Source organism: Physcomitrium patens, chromosome 3, assembly GCF_059467195.1.
Source record: "Physcomitrium patens ecotype Gransden chromosome 3, ASM5946719v1, whole genome shotgun sequence".
Lineage (NCBI taxonomy): Eukaryota > Viridiplantae > Streptophyta > Bryopsida > Funariales > Funariaceae > Physcomitrium > Physcomitrium patens.
Genome location: NC_143412.1, coordinates 12,669,825 through 12,685,219, shown reverse-complemented (window position 1 = coordinate 12,685,219; position 15,395 = coordinate 12,669,825). Strand labels below are relative to the sequence as shown.

The following is a 15,395-nucleotide window of genomic DNA, read 5'->3' as shown; positions in this document are numbered from 1 at the left end:
ATTATTATTGAACCAAGATAATTAGATATTAATTTAAATTTTATTTTTGAGTATATTTTCACTATATAATCGTATTACAATATGACATCACTCCTTATGAAACTTGTTCCCAGAAGAAAAGATAATATCATGGACATACATATTTATTTTAGTAGTTATTTATATAATTAAGTAGAAATAGATAAATATAAATTAATTTCATAATATCTTTTAGAATAGCTTTCTAAAAGTTTCATAGATATGATTTTGACTTTATATGTGTTTGTAGTTGATTGATAGATTAAAAACTTAGTCAATAAGTTAATCACATATCACACGTGTTAATAGCTTATCGAACAAGTTAATTATGTGGTGCATATATAAACAACTTGTCTTATAAGTTAAGTCATGTATTTAGCAAATTCAACACATATTGGAGGTCCTATAGAATATCACCACGTAGATCCTAGTTAGAGAGTATATATATAGAGGCAAGAGTGAAACCTTCTTTACTCTTGTCAATGCCTTTTTAATCCTTAGTCTTGTTTCAAGACTTTCTAGCCTTCTTGTCTTTGATAATAGCCATTTTAGTTCAATATATTACCATCTTTAGGTTTTTTTAATTTTTTCAAGTAACATAAGAATGTACTGAAGATTTCTTTCTTTGAGATTCATGTCCTTTATAGATACTTCTAATCACATTGTTAAATACTTTTATCCACATTGCCAAATATTTCCAACTAATAGTCCATAATGATCATAAACTATTAAATGTTAGTAGATTGGATCCAATGATTTTAAATTTATTCCCAACAATAATTCAATTTGGATTTTGATTGTAAAATTCCAACCACACCCAACACAAACTTGCTCAAGGTTCACCTTTTAGTGTAAAAAATGTATATAATAAAATGCTTCCATCCACGGCTATGGAATAAGACCTCTTTCTCCACCCTAGAACACTGAGCTCCCATCTCTGGGTCACCTCAACCCACCGCCAGATATCGTTATTGAACAATTACATGCGGTGCTTGCCTTCACGTTATTATTTATCTCTACATGGAATATGCCATTTATTAACGGAAGTTGATTTGGGGCTGCAAAGCGCTGTTAATGGGTGGTGGACGGTAGTTTATATTGTGGGTTATTCACGTGGTGTTGGATGGTTGATGATTTTGTTTTTAGATACATTTTCTCGGGATGCACGGAGTTGCAATTCATCACATGCTTCGTAAAAATATGGAACGATGTACCCGCCTGCACCACATTGGTTACCATCGACCCCTCAAAGTAAATGGTCGGATCCTGGACACAGTCCTAGTTTTTCTCAAGATACTATGTTAAAGTTTAAAGTGTATCCACCTGAACCTTTGAGAAACTATGTGAGTGTCAGGATGTGTTGCTTCTGGAAGAAGATGAACGAGGAAGGAAAATAGAATGGTGCCGTTTGCTGGATGTATATTTCAGAGGAAAACTTGCTCCAAGGCTAACTCCTCCAGTGCCTTGGGTATGGCGATGTATGTGGTTTCTCCTGCAGGCCTTGCAAATACTGATCACCCAATCGGTTTAGAAGATTATACGTTATGTTAAATGGACTGACTCAAGGAACTGACGAGTTCACGCAAATCCTAGCTCCACAAGGATCTGAAATAACTCAAACTTACAGAATAAAAGGATTAATCCAGTGCCAACAGTGGCAAGTAAATCGCTTAAGATATTTTCTGTTCCCTGGGATAACCTGTGACACAAGGGAGACTCGAGCAAAAGTTTGAAACAAAATGCCATTTATTAGAAGGATCTGCGTATCAGTGAATGCCACAAATTGAACATTGCAATAGCTTCACAAGACAAGGACTTCGGGTGGCAGTGTCTCTAGTTCCATGATAATGGCAGTACTTACATTGTAACAAAGACTTTCAGCTTCTACCCACTGTTAGGTGATACTCGGACAAATATCATACATACTAGAACTTAGACTAGAAAATGTATCCTACGTTACCGAGGTATTGAAATACTGAAGTGTCAAGCGTCCACAGGTAGGTAACCGAACATTTTCATTCTTGAAAGGCGTTCAAGTTCTCTCACAGGATGATTAGCATTCTACATTTGAACGCAGAACTTGCGTCTAAACTGCTTGCACTTGAAGTCCATAGCGCAAAAAATAATCTCGAAATTCCGTCCATACTACAATTCCATCACCGTTGGCATCTAATTTCTTGTACATATCCTCCACCAGTTCCTACGACAAATCACACGATTACGAAAAACCATGCGTGTTTTTAATTAGATGCTCAACAGTTAAACAATCATTAATGCTCAGGAGCAAGCGTCTCTGTGCTTGCATCGAGACGATCTACAAGGTGAATTGAGCCAGCTATCCTCTAAATTTTAAGAAGCAAAAAAGAAATAAAAGAAAAGAAAATTTGACAGCACAATATCATGGTAATTAAAAATCTTACAATCGTCTGAAGGTACTCAGTACTGATCAAGCAAATTCTATCAGTTTCAAGATCCAGCCTACTATTCAATCAGCATCTTTCTAGTTCAAAGAAAAGTGAAAAGCAAACTCGACGTAGAGAAAGTCATATATATATATACCGATGACACGTGTCTATGGCCTGATTTGATTTCGGTGAGGTCCTCCATCATGGAAAGAAGTTCATCCTTACTCAGTTTGGAGTCTGAGTCTGCATTATACCGGTCCCACACCCTTCAAAATTCACCAGCAGCAGAGACAAATTACAAGCTGTGGCCACATTATTCTCTCAATGTCGCTCACCTCCAACTTAATCACAATTACCTGAAATTTCCTAGTTTGCATGAAATTCAGTCACAGCTATGTTTGGCTAACTGGCTACAATTATTTTAAGTATGTGTTTATAAACACACCTTCTTAAATCGCCTTCCAGGAGCGTCGCACTCTCGAGGTGACAGATAAAAGCCTTGCCTGGATCAGCCCATGCACTTGACAGATAGTCACTAGTTTGCATGTGGTTCAACCTCGACACAGTTCGTGCAAATGCAAACTCCTCATCACTCTCCACGTATTTTGAACCCGTTGAAGGGATGGCAACTTCCACTTTCCCTTTTAATGTTGCAGAGTCCTCTGCCCTGCCAAAACATACCCTCTTCAAGTTCTACGTTCGTTGATAGTTGCTATTTTCAATTCAAACATGAATGGTATAACAAAGTCCACCTAGTCACCCAATCGACAATGGTTTAAATCTAGGCAGTGATATGGATTGAAGAGGATATGGGAGAGAAAATAAATGGAGGCAGCGGCCAATTTTGGCCTGTATTTCATTTAAAGGCAACATACAAGCAATGTCGCATAACATTAGGGTTAGAGCTGTACCTTGGTTGATATAGAATGCCAGGATCTGTTTCTGCACTTATGATCACCTTAACTTTCTGCACCAACGAAAACGGCCAGTTAGATTTCCTCACTTCTAAGTGAAAATACAGAGGAAATCTGTTGACTATGATTGCTTGCAACCAAAAAATATTCATCCGTGCATGATTATAACTTCAAGAAGATGAAAATTTTCGATTATCTAAAGAAAATATGCAAATAAAATCACTGGGTTTAAACAAACTCCATCAGGAAAAAGCGTTTGAAAGGAAATACAAATTTCGGATTGAAAAAAACAAAACAAAACAGTTTCTCTCTATCCACCTCGCGACAGCAGTTCTCCATCAAGGTTTAAGCAAACAGGTATTTGTCAAAAGTTCATTCCAAAACCCGAAAAAGACAAAGATGTTCATGCATTTATCGGATCACAACATGATAAGACAATTACTTGGCTAATCCATAAGAGGCTCATTGATAATACCTGCTCATAGAAGATATCCACCAGGGTAATGAACCTCCTTACCTGCAACAAATTATCCCAAGTTGTAACCTACGGAGTTGTTGGGTCTAGATATCAGCAAAGGGCCTTAAGGCTGTTTCAATGAGATGAGATGAGCATGCCTCACAAAACATATGTGAAAAAGGGATTCAAAACACGATACTGTGTAATTTCCACAAAAACTATGGATTTACATGGATGTAGAAGTGACACTAAGTTTCACGGATTCTCATTGAAACCGTCTTTCCTAGGTCTTCCAGCAGCATCCCGAATGGTAATGAAACTATGAGAACGTCCTCAACCGCATGACACACTTCGACGCTCTTTGAAAAAGCAAGTTAACGACATACAGTCCTGCCTGTGCACCCTAATGTAATGCTGATTGTCTAAGGATCTGACTAACCAGAAAGAGACACGGTAGTGTCCCAGTCTTCTAAGTATTTAGGAATTGGCGGGACAAGAGACTGGCTCTAAAAAGAATATGCAGCGATCGGGGCGTACGAGTTCAGAGTGGACCCTTGTTAGACGTGGAATGCCTGATATGAAAACAGTATGGAAAGAGGATGCAATTGCAAGGTAGTCAGCTGCTCCCTTGGCCGCTCCGCAAAGCTCCTTGAAAGTAAATGCAGCTACACCTCCAGCTGCTTTCGGAACTGCCAAAAGACTCAAAAGAATGCACCATTCTGATTATACCCACCCAGCGGAATATTCAGAGTTAGCAATGAAAGCAACCCACACCACCGTTTAGCTTGTCCTGAACCATTTGCTGAAGACCGCAATAAACTGGGTATTTGAAAGAAGCACCTTCGATGGTGCGACTTCCTTCCTTCAAAATCGTGCGACCAATGGCGCGGTCTCCAGCGAGTTGCTGAAACCCAAGCTCCATTTTCTTAGCCGTATTGTCGTCAAGTGGCTGATGCCAAACTTTATCTAGAGCCCTGGATGACCCACTCAAACCTAGTGTCCAGTCAAGTACCGAAGAATAACAATCACCTGAATCAGCTAGAATAAAAATGCAGAATGGGATGGCAAACTCTTACAAGAGAGACTGGAAGTTTTAGTGGCAATCTGTACTTCAAATGGATTCCTGAAGTAATGAATCAGAGAGATGGTCAAATAACTAGTTCATGAGAAAGAAAGAGTGGAGAGATACATTAGTAATGAAAGTCACCTGGAACCTTCAGGGCGAGTACCGATTAGACGATAGTCAGAAGCTTGGGGGCGGAAGGCGTACACTTGACACCGACTCTTTATCAGCTCAATGCATGGTAGAAATAGTTCCCTTTGAATACCGTTTTTGTACAACTGTAACCAATTCAGGAAAGACTAAGAGAGAGTTTGTTCTCATGCATTTTTTAGACGATAGTTCATCCTTCAATAGTTGAATTTGAAGAATAGATGATTTCAATGCACGTTGGTTTACACCCGAGATTTAACATCAAACGATGACAATTTTGAAGCCGAGAATTGCTCGAGGAGAGTGGAAAGTAAGCAAGAGTAATCAAGGGAGCAAACCTCAGCAGGAGCACGATTTGAAGACGCCACCATGATTCCTCCACCTTTGAAAAGGTTCTCCAACAGTCGTTTCAGAAGCATGGCATCAGCAATGTCAGTGACCTATAACAAAGTATAAGTAACCAAACCGTCAAAAATAGAACCCCTAAAGTCAATGATTAACAGCAGATTTGCAGCGTCGAGTATCTTCGTAAAGTCATAATGATGGCACGTTGACTCTACGAAGACGCCATCTTAATTCAAGAAGATAAAGATTAATTCCATGAAGATTCAAGATTATAATGTCTGATTTATAAAAAATTAAAAATGAAAATCTGAATCTAAGAATGATTAAAATTTGTGTAGGTATTCAAGTAGTTTGCAACCTGAAATTCATCGAAGCAGAGCAACCAGCCTGACTTCAAGACATCAGAGGCAAGCACTTCCACTACGTCAACATCCCTTTGCGAAGTTCTCATATTGTGCAGGCTGGTAGAAGAACAGGAATCGAAACTCTCACAAAGTCAACGGCCAAGCTTAGAAAAGATCATGGTGATGTCCGCAAGTGTTTTCAAACACAATCTAGGGTGTGGGAATGTAACTGGTCAAACTCGGACAGGGCAAACACAATCGCAAGGTATTCATTGGCGGAATTGCTTATTAATCGATAGGAACATGGACTAATGCAGACTCTGCATATCTTCACCTTAGACACCCAAACGTGCAAGAATGTGACTTTCGAAACAAAAATCCGATAAATTTAAAGCGGTGAATCATTGAACATTCGTACCTCTTGTGAATATCAAGCATGAACTGATGGAAATGAACCCTTCGTTTGTTTTGGATAGGACTACAGTGGAAGAAAATATCCGCCACTAACGATTTTCCTGTACCCACCCCTCCATGGATATAAACCCTGCAACGCATATTGAGTGTATCATTAACAAAATGGAAAAGAATGGTAAAATCCACAAAGCAAAAACTCGGACAGATGAATGCCGAAGATCAAAATATCATGAAGACCATTATCAGTCAAAAAGGAAGTCCGCCTTGGGGTTAACCGTATTCCAGCCGAACAAAAAAAAGGTAGGGTTTGATATAGAGCTTTTGTCATTAGCTGCAATAAGATAAATTCAGAAAACATTACTGGTACAGCACCTAATGCAGAAAAAATTACAGGACCCAACAGCCTTCACATCATACCCTTGAGGAGCCACCTTCGGACGGGTCAACCCCACAGCTGAGAAGAACTTGTTGCCCACCCCTGGAGTTGACTGCTCATACGTTTCGAGCTCCCTGTGCAACCGCTCCAGAGGCTGCAACGCAGCCACTTGACCTGCGTCTAATTTGATGGTGCCGGCCTTTACCAGCTGATGATACGCATCCAACGGATACGTTCCCCTCGGAATTCTCTCCAGGCTTTCCACAATCCCTCCATACTCTCGTAAACGCATGTTGAAGACACGACCCATGGACGGTATGGCAACGGCACACAGGTGACCAAATGATCGATGTAGGCGGCTCCTTTGCCTCATGACATGCACGCCTGTCCTTCCAGAACAATCAAAGAAACCCCTCTTGGTTGAGGAGCATTGGCTTGGAGGTCAAGTGCTGCGTCTCCATAGCTATAGACACCAAAGATCCTGCCGAAAGTAAGGACCCACCGGCTAAACTTCCGAACAGGTCCAGGAAACGAAGACGAGATGCCACAGCTACGTCCAGAGCAAATAACTACGTCAATTGTACCCCATAACTGAGACCGCTGATGCTAACTCCTCATTGACAATTGTGACGGCTGTTGATGTCATAACGCAGGCGCTGCACATTTCAATATCAACCGCAGGAAACGGCGAATTCCTGACATCGGAAATCACGCATGGACACTGAAGCCTTCAGTCACGTCCACATTGCCATGCATCTGGGCAGCCTTTGGAGCTCGTGTTGACGTGAGGTTCAGACTAGCATGCATCGATGTTGAATCCAACTTCATGGGATTCGGACCCACGATCGGAATCAAGCTTATTTGGAGATGCGGGATCAGATCGAGTGAGACGATGGTGATCGCGGTCGTGGTGGTCTGTATTGCTCGTGGCTTCCTTCGACGTCGAACCCAATGGGCGGTTGACTCTGTCGGCGGAGATGAATGCTGTTCACAATTTTTGGATGACATTCAAAAGACAGATTGGGTCACATAACAGTTGGTGAGAATGATTCAAAGCTTGAGAGCTCAGCGAGTGCTCAGATTGCCTTGGAGCTTGTCATTTTTCATGACATTGTGTGGTTTGTTTCACTTGAATCAGATTCTTTATTTGCTTGTTCTCCTCCGTTGTGATTCTACTACGTCAATGGAGACATAACTGTAGTCCAACTGCATTTCCTGTGGGTGCTTCTTCCGCGGAATATAATGCCGTTGCCATAAATACATGTGAAGGAGTTCCTGGACCTGACATTCACATTTGGGTTAAAAGCCCCCTTACCATTGTTGTTGAATGTTGTTCAATGTGAAACTCCTAAGCCAGACCTGACATCTGGTAAGAGTAATTTGGGGATTGAATTGGACCCAATTGTCAAGCTCAACTCACACGAAGAGCAATAGTGACGCCCACGTGAAGGAGTATCGAAGAGCTCTGTATGAAGCTTTAAGTAACATTATCTTTACAGTTTCTTCAGTCCACTGCAAAACATTTGAGGGGAATGCACAAGATTTTGTGCTTGTTTTGGTGATTGTATTTGAATTCAAGTTTTGCTTTCAAGCTAGGATTGTTGGGGTGTGGGGATGCTCATTAGATTAGAAAGAAAGACTCTTGATGATGGCATGAAGTGATCGGTTCTTGGTGATGCTAGGATTGGCTCAAAACAATTATAGTTAATCAGGGTTTGGAAATTGGTTTTTGAAGAGGATCACGTGGATTATTTGATTCTGGTGCTTTGATTGCTGCAGCAAACAGATCTCATGGCGAGCAACTAACCCCAATAGTTTCGACTGACCGTGCTTTGCCCTAGCTCCTGCACTGCTCTTGGTCACGATTCGAGGGCCGCTGAAGGGGTGCTTTTATCTGCGGCCATGGTATTCTCCCAATACCCCCTACTATGGTCATTTTGCCATCTTGTTTGCTCTCAGTGATTTGCCTGAGGTCGATTACTCACAAAAAGTTAAGCAAAGTATGAGTGATCATGCCTACACAAGTTTCCTGGTTTGGTTTTCTCGTGATAAGAGCCACAAGAAAACCTCAGGCAGAAACGTTGTTTGAATCTTCTTCCAAAATTTAGAGTTACTTTGCTCACTCCTATCTCTTAAGGTTTGGTACATGATAATTTCATCGCCAACTTTTCCTTCCCAAAGCACAATATGATTGTCTTTTTATGAGGCTAGTATATTTGGAGGTAGTCTTGATAAAATTTCATGATTTGTCTATTTGTCTGGGATGGTACTTTAATTGAATGTGCAGGGATTGTTGTCTTCGCTGCGGAGGCTTTACAGATCGCAGGCCGATGTTAGTAAACCTTGCAATCATTTTTCATCACATTCCTCAAGCTGGTATAGGTTATCAGTGTCATTGGAAAGTCTCCTTTTCTGTCACAATGTTTCCAATCCACAACTTTCCAAGAATCCAAAGACTTGTATCTGTCATTCAGAACATATCCATGCTCGTAGTGATTTGAGACATAGCTAGGTCTTTTAATGTAGCTCTGATTGTAACCTGGTGGAACTTGACCCTCAAATACCCATTCGAGAAAGGCTCGATTGTGGAAAGTTATGTGTTTGTCTCTGCTGAATAGTTGATGATTGTTGACTGATTGACTTACATGTGTTCTGACCCACAGGAAGCGAGGATCTTGTTTTTGGGCTTGGACAATGCAGGAAAGACCACCATTTTAAAACTGTTGGCAGATGGAGACATCCAGACAGTGACGCCTACGCAGGTTTATTTGCCTTAAAATCTGTGTACATGGCTCGAATTCCGGCTTTCTGCTTGAATGAGTGGATACATATGATTGATATGATTCTGTAGATGAATTCTCCTCTTCAGAATTGTAGGATTTCTTTTTGCACGCTATTGCAGCCTAAGAAGTTTTTAATGAAAGGCACATTGAACTGACTCTGCACAGGATCATGTCGCTTCGTCTTTTCCATATGTTGACAGGGCTTCCACATTCAGTCACTAATCTATGAAGGTTTCAGGTTAAATGTGTGGGATATAGGCGGTATGTGCCTTCGTCATATGCTATTGTTTGAGTTTTGAACAACGTCAGCAGACTGCAGTAATAGTTCCCGGTTTCGGAATCTGTGTGGAAAGTATCCATGTTTTTGGTGCATCAACCCAACCTCAATCGTAATTGATTAGAAGCATCTCATCATCTTCTTCACAGAACAGTATTGCACGCACCGTGATAGTTTTGTTTTGGCAGGTCAAAGGGCAATCAGACCATACTGGCGGAATTACTTCGAAACAACAGATGCCTTGGTAACCAACCTTTCGTGTCCCGTTTCTCCTTGATATGATGCTCCCAAAGAGGGACGCCATCTTCAGTTCAGTTAGTGAAACTGATTCAAAGTGAGATCTCTATATTGTTCAAACTAAAATTCCCTAAGAGTGGCACTATGAGTACTTGCGTGTTCAAGTTTTTCTATTTCATGGTTACGAGTAAAGTGAAAACAGAGGAAAATGGAAGCCCCCTGCGTAATGCCCTCACGGTGTCCTCACTGTCTGGAGGGAAAGCTTCTAATTTCTTAATTAGGATTTACGGTGGTGCAGGTATATGTTTTCGACTGTGCTGATAGGCACCGTCTTAAGGAGAGTGGTACATGTTCACACTAATCACCCAGCCTGGTAGCTTCAAGCGTTACAAATAAACTCAATCTTTTTCTAAGTACCATACTGTCTGAGTTTCAATTACTCTAAAAAAAGAGATAGCTGGGGAATGGGTTGAGTGCAGGGGATGAGTTGAGCCTGCTCCTCGAGGAAGAGAAGATAATTGGCGTCCCACTACTCGTTCTGGCCAACAAGCAGGATCTTCGACATGCACTTCCAGCTGATGAGGTAAACTTAGAGCGCAGATATATCTTCAGTCTATAGCAGCTGATATGGACTACACTGTGGCTAGTAGCATTTCTCAATTCACATCCTCAGTGAGCAGGTAGCAGCTGGCTTGAATCTCGTGGCAATACGAGACCGAACTTGGCAGATCCAAGGATGTTCAGGTACACCCATATTTCATTTCCATGTGAATGAAGAGTAGATGATTGTATTCTCAGTACTATTATCGATCATCACGAGATGGATTTGTGTTCACTGACTGTATCTTACCATAATGTTGCAGCCAAAACTGGAGATGGGTTGCAAGAAGGTATGGATTGGATACTTCAGAGAGTTAAAAACAAGGGAGAAAACAGACATGCTCGGTGAAACTTGCAAACCATTCTGGGAGAACCGTATCAACAGAGGCAGCAGATGTTCATTTTAAACACCTAAATTTCACATGCGCTTCAGATTTCAGGTTCTAGAATAGCTAGTTAATGACTCCAAGCTATGAATGAATCACAGACAAGGTACGGTATGCCACCTAAAACTTGCGTAAAAACCTTCATGCACACTTTGAAAGCAAAAGACTATTAGTATGAAGAAAATATTATTAGCATGAACAAAAGCCACTATTAACCAAACAAGAACTTGGAGCGATGAGTTCGAGTTTGTTACAGAGAGTTTGATTGTTGGTATTTTAATTATTTATTACTTTTCGTTTTGTGTATACATATCAAAGAGAGATTTTGCAAATAACCATCAGCAAACGCATTGATTGAATGAGCATTGAAATGGTTTTATTAGAGATTGTAATGTCAACAATATCATTTTTTCTCTTTAATAGGTTTTTACTGTAGAAAATTGGAATGTTATTTATTGAAAATGAAAGAACACACGACGTTATTTATTGAAAATGAAAGAACACACGACGTTATTTTATTCACGTTGTGCACTGCTTTTGTATTAAGGTAGAATTAAAGTTGAACATTATAATGCAATTCAGCAAAACTAATAAAACATCATTACTGAAATTGATTGACACATAAATTTCTTATTGTATTACAGAATTTATCTGATTGTATACATAACACACTTATAGTATTCCGTTAATTCCTGAACTTTATGATGCGAGTCAAAATATACCATTATAGTTTACTCTAAACATGTTCTATTCATAAAAATACCTATAATTTCTGTCAGTATGCATCCTTAGGCTACAAAGAAGTCTATCAAAAAAAATATACATTTTTACTTCTTAACTGAATAGATTTACCCTTGTAATTTGGTTATGAAAATTTTTGTTCATGAATGTAATCATGTTAAAAAATTCTTATTAAGGGGTTTAATCTTTATTTTTGCAATGTTTGAAATGTTGTATGTTCAATACTCTTGTAAGTTTGACATTAGTGGTATAGTATAATGTACCTAATTTTTAAGATTTGTTGGCAATGATTTATTGTGTCAATTTATTTAATAATAAATTTATAATATTTTTCCAAATTTAAAAATCCAGTTTTTACCACATCGTTTGTAATTTTTTTATATTAAAATTTATTGTCTTCTTTGGCTGCAGGTAAAACTAATTTTACACAACTAAATTAATACATTCTTTTTTAATTTCATAGAAAAAATTTAAAATAAATTATTGATATTTTAATAATCTAAAAACGTTGGAACAGAGAGAATAATGAACCACCCAACAACCTTGAAAGGAATTTAAAATAAAATAAATATAAATATAAATATAAAATAAAAAAAACATCCTTCAAAATTCTTAGATGTAATTAATATGGAAAATAATTTCAATTAATTTGAAAAATCATGCTGAAGTGCATCTCATATGAAAGAAGACCTAAAACATAACAATACATGTCATAAAATTTATCCTCAGTTTATTTTAATGCCTAAGATTTATTTGTGTGTGCGCGTGTGTGTGTCTTACAACCAAAGTGGACGACATTCGTTGGTGGACGATTTTTGAGGGACCAGTTCTCATTCGTTCGCCCCAGCCACGAAGCTCTGGGCGTTTGACTCTTTAAAGTAGAACGTGGTGAAGGTGGAAGAAAAAGCGAAACCCTAAAGACGCGCTAGTCTCAGTCCGACACATCGGTTGGTGGGCAAAGGGAGAGAGATCGAGCGAGATGCTTTGGAGTTTCGCCATCGATTTTGCCATTCAGCTTCTCCATTTGGTCTTTGGAGCGGGAGGAGGTTTGGGCACTTGACCATGCGGAAGTGTGTGTAATTTGAAGAGGATCGTGGTTGCAGGGAGTCTGTTCGAACATTTGTAACGAGGTATCAGCCCTAGTTATGTAGGGTTTTGATCTCTTGTTGATGGTTTTAGGGCCATGTTCAGCACATTTCGATGTAAGATGTTGGTCATTCTTATGTTTCGTTACGCAGGATATCCATGGTATGGTATCCCATTCTCATGCTAGACTCTGTTGTATTTTGCAGTGGGAGGGAGCATGCTGTAGAATCTCAGTTTTGTAGCGATTTGTGACGATGAGATGCTAGTGCGAAATTGAGGACAGGTACTGATTGGCATCAACAGCGGAATCTTTTAGGTTTCCAGGGGTAGACAACAATGGATGGGAACTTGAAAGCAATGCCAGATACGTCCAGGTGGGTGGTGATTTACCCTGTGTACATCAACAGTAAGAAGACCTTAGCAGAGGGACGACGCATTTGTGCATCGAAGGCGTGTGAGAACCCTACTGTAGTAGAGATTGGTGATTGTTGCCAATATCTGAGGCTTCCCTGTGCCATCGAGGTCTGTTCACTCATCTTTCATTTTTGGTAACGTAAGTTGATAGTACATGGAACGATTTTTTTTTCTCAGCGGCTTCAGGCATTGAAGGGTCAAAGTCAGGCAGGTGGCATGTCACCAGTATGCAAAGTAGCTCTTATGTTAAGACCTGCTGCAGATTTTTATCCATGCAAAAATCCACACTGCAGTAGTTTGTTACAGTTTCTACTGTGGATGTGTTTGAATTTGCGATAGATAGTGTAGTAAAGATGTTATTTTGGGGCGTCCAAATAATCATCATGCGCTATCGCTTGAATGAGTCTATTTTGAGTAGTCTGTACAGTTCTACCTTCTGATGACTACTGTTGTGTCTGCGCTGTCTCTTAACACTGATGTTTTCCGGGTTCCAGATAGATAAAGCGTACTCGAGAGATTTTATGCAAAGAGGACGAGTAAGGGTGCAGCTGAAACGAGATGATGGCACTCTCGTTAACTCAGCCATTCCCTCACGTAAGTCTTTCCATCTCAGGTTTTCCTTCGCTGCTAAACCAGTTTTAACCTATTAATATCGTTCCTGACTTCCTAGTTTCAATATTGTGGTAAGCCGTTCATTCGTTTTTTTCTGTATGGTATTGTAGTTCATAGTGCAATTTTTCCAAATCATTCTGTGTTTCAAAATTCAAGTCATTTTCTCTTTTACTCTAGACTCAAGTTTTCCAGCCACCGCCTTTGCTTTCTTTGATGGTTCGCAGGCAAAACTTTGTTTTTAAAAGTAGCGGAACTTGTACCAAAGCATCACGGCCGTAGCAAAAAGCAGGACCATTCTGGCTCAACTTCTACTTCAGGTGGTGCTCAAGCTTCCAAATCTGGAAAGAGTGGTAAGAAGAAGAAGTGAATCCTTTCAACAGAGTTTTCTTCTCTGGCATAACGGGATCTTCTGACCGTGTTGCAAAATCGCCAACTTTTAGAAGGCTTGCCACTACTATTTTGTAAGTTCCAAGCGCTTCTCTTTGGCCAATGTCCTGTTATTAGTTTGGCGCACGAGGATCAGTTTTCTGCTTCCTATTCTTGTGTATCCAAAGTGGCAGATATGTATCATTTGACCAATCAATTGCGAATTTGCACCTCCTTCAGTTACTTCCGTCGACTGGGCTCTGCATTTTGCTGTTTCGAATTCTTCGATGAGAATTTCTTGAAGTTCTTTGTATACATCTCGTGATGATCTTCATAAATTGTAGTAATTCTGGTTCTCCAAGATTTATAATTCGAGGCCATGCGATCAACCTAATTCGATTAGGCTTGCTAAACCTGTTAACTCAGCAGGATACATTTCTTGAACCTGACCAGGAGTCGGTATATCTTTTAGACTGTGCCTTACCTTTGTATTATACAATCCAGACACCAAGCTTTAAAGGATTGTTGATCTTGACTTTCACAGAAGAACTTGAGATACTAGTCATTCCTTGATTGTACTCCTCATCTGTCACTTTTTGAGCCAGTCTTGGCTTGTAATTTCTCCTCAATTGGATCTTCTGTACTTGGCAAGATGCAACATACACGTCCACTGGCAACGACATTTTCAAGGTGTTCAACTTTTAAGTAGCCACCTCGATGGCCCGTTAAAAAGTAAGATTTGCTAATTTTGTCACAAAATTTAGCATTGTCCAATTGTTGAGTTGAATTGAGCACAGTTGACATTGCTAAGGTGTTGAACATGGACACGTATGTTTGAATCTATTGCAGGTGGCCTTGGATTCCGCTGTCAAGGTGGTTTGCCAAAACCTCAAAGAAACTCAATTAGTATTTATTTATTCATGTAGATCGCACACGGATTAAGTTTAGTTGGAGTTCACTTGATGGTTAACAAGCAGAGAGCAAACCTAATTAGATTTAACAAGAATCATTTCAATTCTACCAAAAAATTTCAAATATACATGTTTCTAATTTTCAGGAACGGGGTATTCAATATTTTATAGAAAATAGAAAATAATCCTTTGAGCATACACGGATAAGTACAATTTTTCAAGAGATGGAGCTATTAGTGAACTAATGTAAAGATCCGCTTCAATGTAAAAAAACCAAGATTGACATCAGTTTCGGACCCTTTGCATCTACAAAACACGTAACTCGTAGAGACAACCACATAAACACCAACGTCTATCTATACAACACTCTTTTTTATTAAATCTTTGTGTCTAGTACATGACTTGCTTCAATGTAATCCTCATTCACTAGCCTATGTGATTTTATTTGTACATTACTTTTTTAAGTCAGTAAGCCTGCATGCGCCCTTCGGCACAA

General features: G+C 39.6%; 3 protein-coding genes across 17 annotated transcripts; 2 read left to right on the top strand and 1 right to left on the bottom strand.

Moving 5' to 3' along the window:
- Positions 1-848: 848 nt before the first annotated feature.
- LOC112280490 (uncharacterized) lies at positions 849-7,416 on the bottom strand. 6 transcript variants are annotated; one of them, XR_012217240.1, is made up of 14 exons: positions 6,528-7,414; positions 6,115-6,240; positions 5,711-5,813; positions 5,346-5,447; positions 5,002-5,135; positions 4,635-4,768; positions 4,332-4,513; positions 3,813-3,854; positions 3,335-3,390; positions 2,869-3,090; positions 2,578-2,689; positions 1,644-2,218; positions 1,342-1,528; positions 849-1,236 (listed from the first exon to the last, which is right to left on the bottom strand). XR_012217240.1 is itself a non-coding variant. In XM_024516031.2 (12 exons), the coding sequence occupies exons 1-12, from the start codon at positions 6,857-6,859 to the stop codon at positions 2,105-2,107; spliced, it is 1,659 nt and encodes a 552-aa protein (XP_024371799.1). In that variant the 5' UTR covers positions 6,860-7,414; the 3' UTR covers positions 849-2,104. The 6 variants fall into 6 exon arrangements, 1 of the variants encoding a protein (XP_024371799.1); XR_012217243.1 differs by having other exon boundaries at positions 849-1,528; positions 2,578-2,666; positions 6,528-7,416; XR_012217239.1 differs by having other exon boundaries at positions 849-1,528.
- Positions 7,417-7,516: 100 nt separating this feature from the next.
- LOC112280491 (ADP-ribosylation factor-like protein 3) lies at positions 7,517-11,079 on the top strand. 6 transcript variants are annotated; one of them, XM_024516033.3, is made up of 10 exons: positions 7,521-7,953; positions 8,266-8,391; positions 8,774-8,818; positions 9,150-9,248; positions 9,470-9,530; positions 9,735-9,790; positions 10,082-10,127; positions 10,263-10,366; positions 10,464-10,527; positions 10,647-11,079. In XM_024516033.3, exons 2-10 carry the CDS (start codon positions 8,389-8,391, stop codon positions 10,730-10,732), a joined length of 564 nt encoding a protein of 187 aa, XP_024371801.1. In that variant the 5' UTR covers positions 7,521-7,953; positions 8,266-8,388; the 3' UTR covers positions 10,733-11,079. The 6 variants fall into 6 exon arrangements, 5 of the variants coding, with proteins under 5 accessions (XP_024371801.1, XP_024371802.1, XP_024371804.1 ...); XM_024516034.3 differs by having other exon boundaries at positions 7,521-7,967; XM_073533029.2 differs by having other exon boundaries at positions 7,527-7,604.
- A 1,430-nt stretch (positions 11,080-12,509) lies between these two features.
- Positions 12,510-15,187, top strand: LOC112279314 (signal recognition particle 19 kDa protein). 5 transcript variants are annotated; one of them, XR_016502118.1, is made up of 6 exons: positions 12,510-12,640; positions 12,913-13,118; positions 13,505-13,604; positions 13,847-14,083; positions 14,641-14,720; positions 14,838-15,187. XR_016502118.1 is itself a non-coding variant. In XM_024513640.3 (4 exons), exons 2-4 carry the CDS (start codon positions 12,933-12,935, stop codon positions 13,987-13,989), a joined length of 429 nt encoding a protein of 142 aa, XP_024369408.1. In that variant the 5' UTR covers positions 12,510-12,640; positions 12,913-12,932; the 3' UTR covers positions 13,990-14,231. The 5 variants fall into 5 exon arrangements, 2 of the variants coding, with proteins under 2 accessions (XP_024369408.1, XP_024369407.1); XR_016502116.1 differs by having other exon boundaries at positions 12,803-13,118; XR_016502117.1 differs by lacking the exons at positions 14,641-14,720; positions 14,838-15,187 and adding an exon at positions 14,418-14,631 and having other exon boundaries at positions 12,803-13,118.
- The last annotated feature ends 208 nt before the right edge of the window (positions 15,188-15,395 follow it).

Bases quoted from the DNA above. Each gene is read 5' to 3' on its own strand.
- LOC112280490 (XM_024516031.2), bottom strand. From the start codon at position 6,859: ATGAGGCAAAGGAGCCGCCTACATCGATCATTTGGTCACCTGTGTGCC. The intron at 3,391-3,812 runs GTATTATCAATG...TCGTTGGTGCAG, and splicing joins TGGATATCTTCTATGAGCAG to AAAGTTAAGGTGATCATAAG. The intron at 3,091-3,334 runs GTACAGCTCTAA...ATGTTTTGGCAG, and splicing joins GGCATTCTATATCAACCAAG to GGCAGAGGACTCTGCAACAT.
- LOC112280491 (XM_024516033.3), top strand. The intron at 9,249-9,469 runs GTTTATTTGCCT...ATATGTTGACAG, and splicing joins AGACAGTGACGCCTACGCAG to GGCTTCCACATTCAGTCACT. The intron at 10,128-10,262 runs GTACATGTTCAC...GGTTGAGTGCAG, and splicing joins GCACCGTCTTAAGGAGAGTG to GGGATGAGTTGAGCCTGCTC.
- LOC112279314 (XM_024513640.3), top strand. From the start codon at position 12,933: ATGGATGGGAACTTGAAAGCAATGCCAGATACGTCCAGGTGGGTGGTG. The intron at 13,119-13,504 runs GTCTGTTCACTC...TCCGGGTTCCAG, and splicing joins GGCTTCCCTGTGCCATCGAG to ATAGATAAAGCGTACTCGAG. The intron at 13,605-13,846 runs GTAAGTCTTTCC...GATGGTTCGCAG, and splicing joins TAACTCAGCCATTCCCTCAC to GCAAAACTTTGTTTTTAAAA.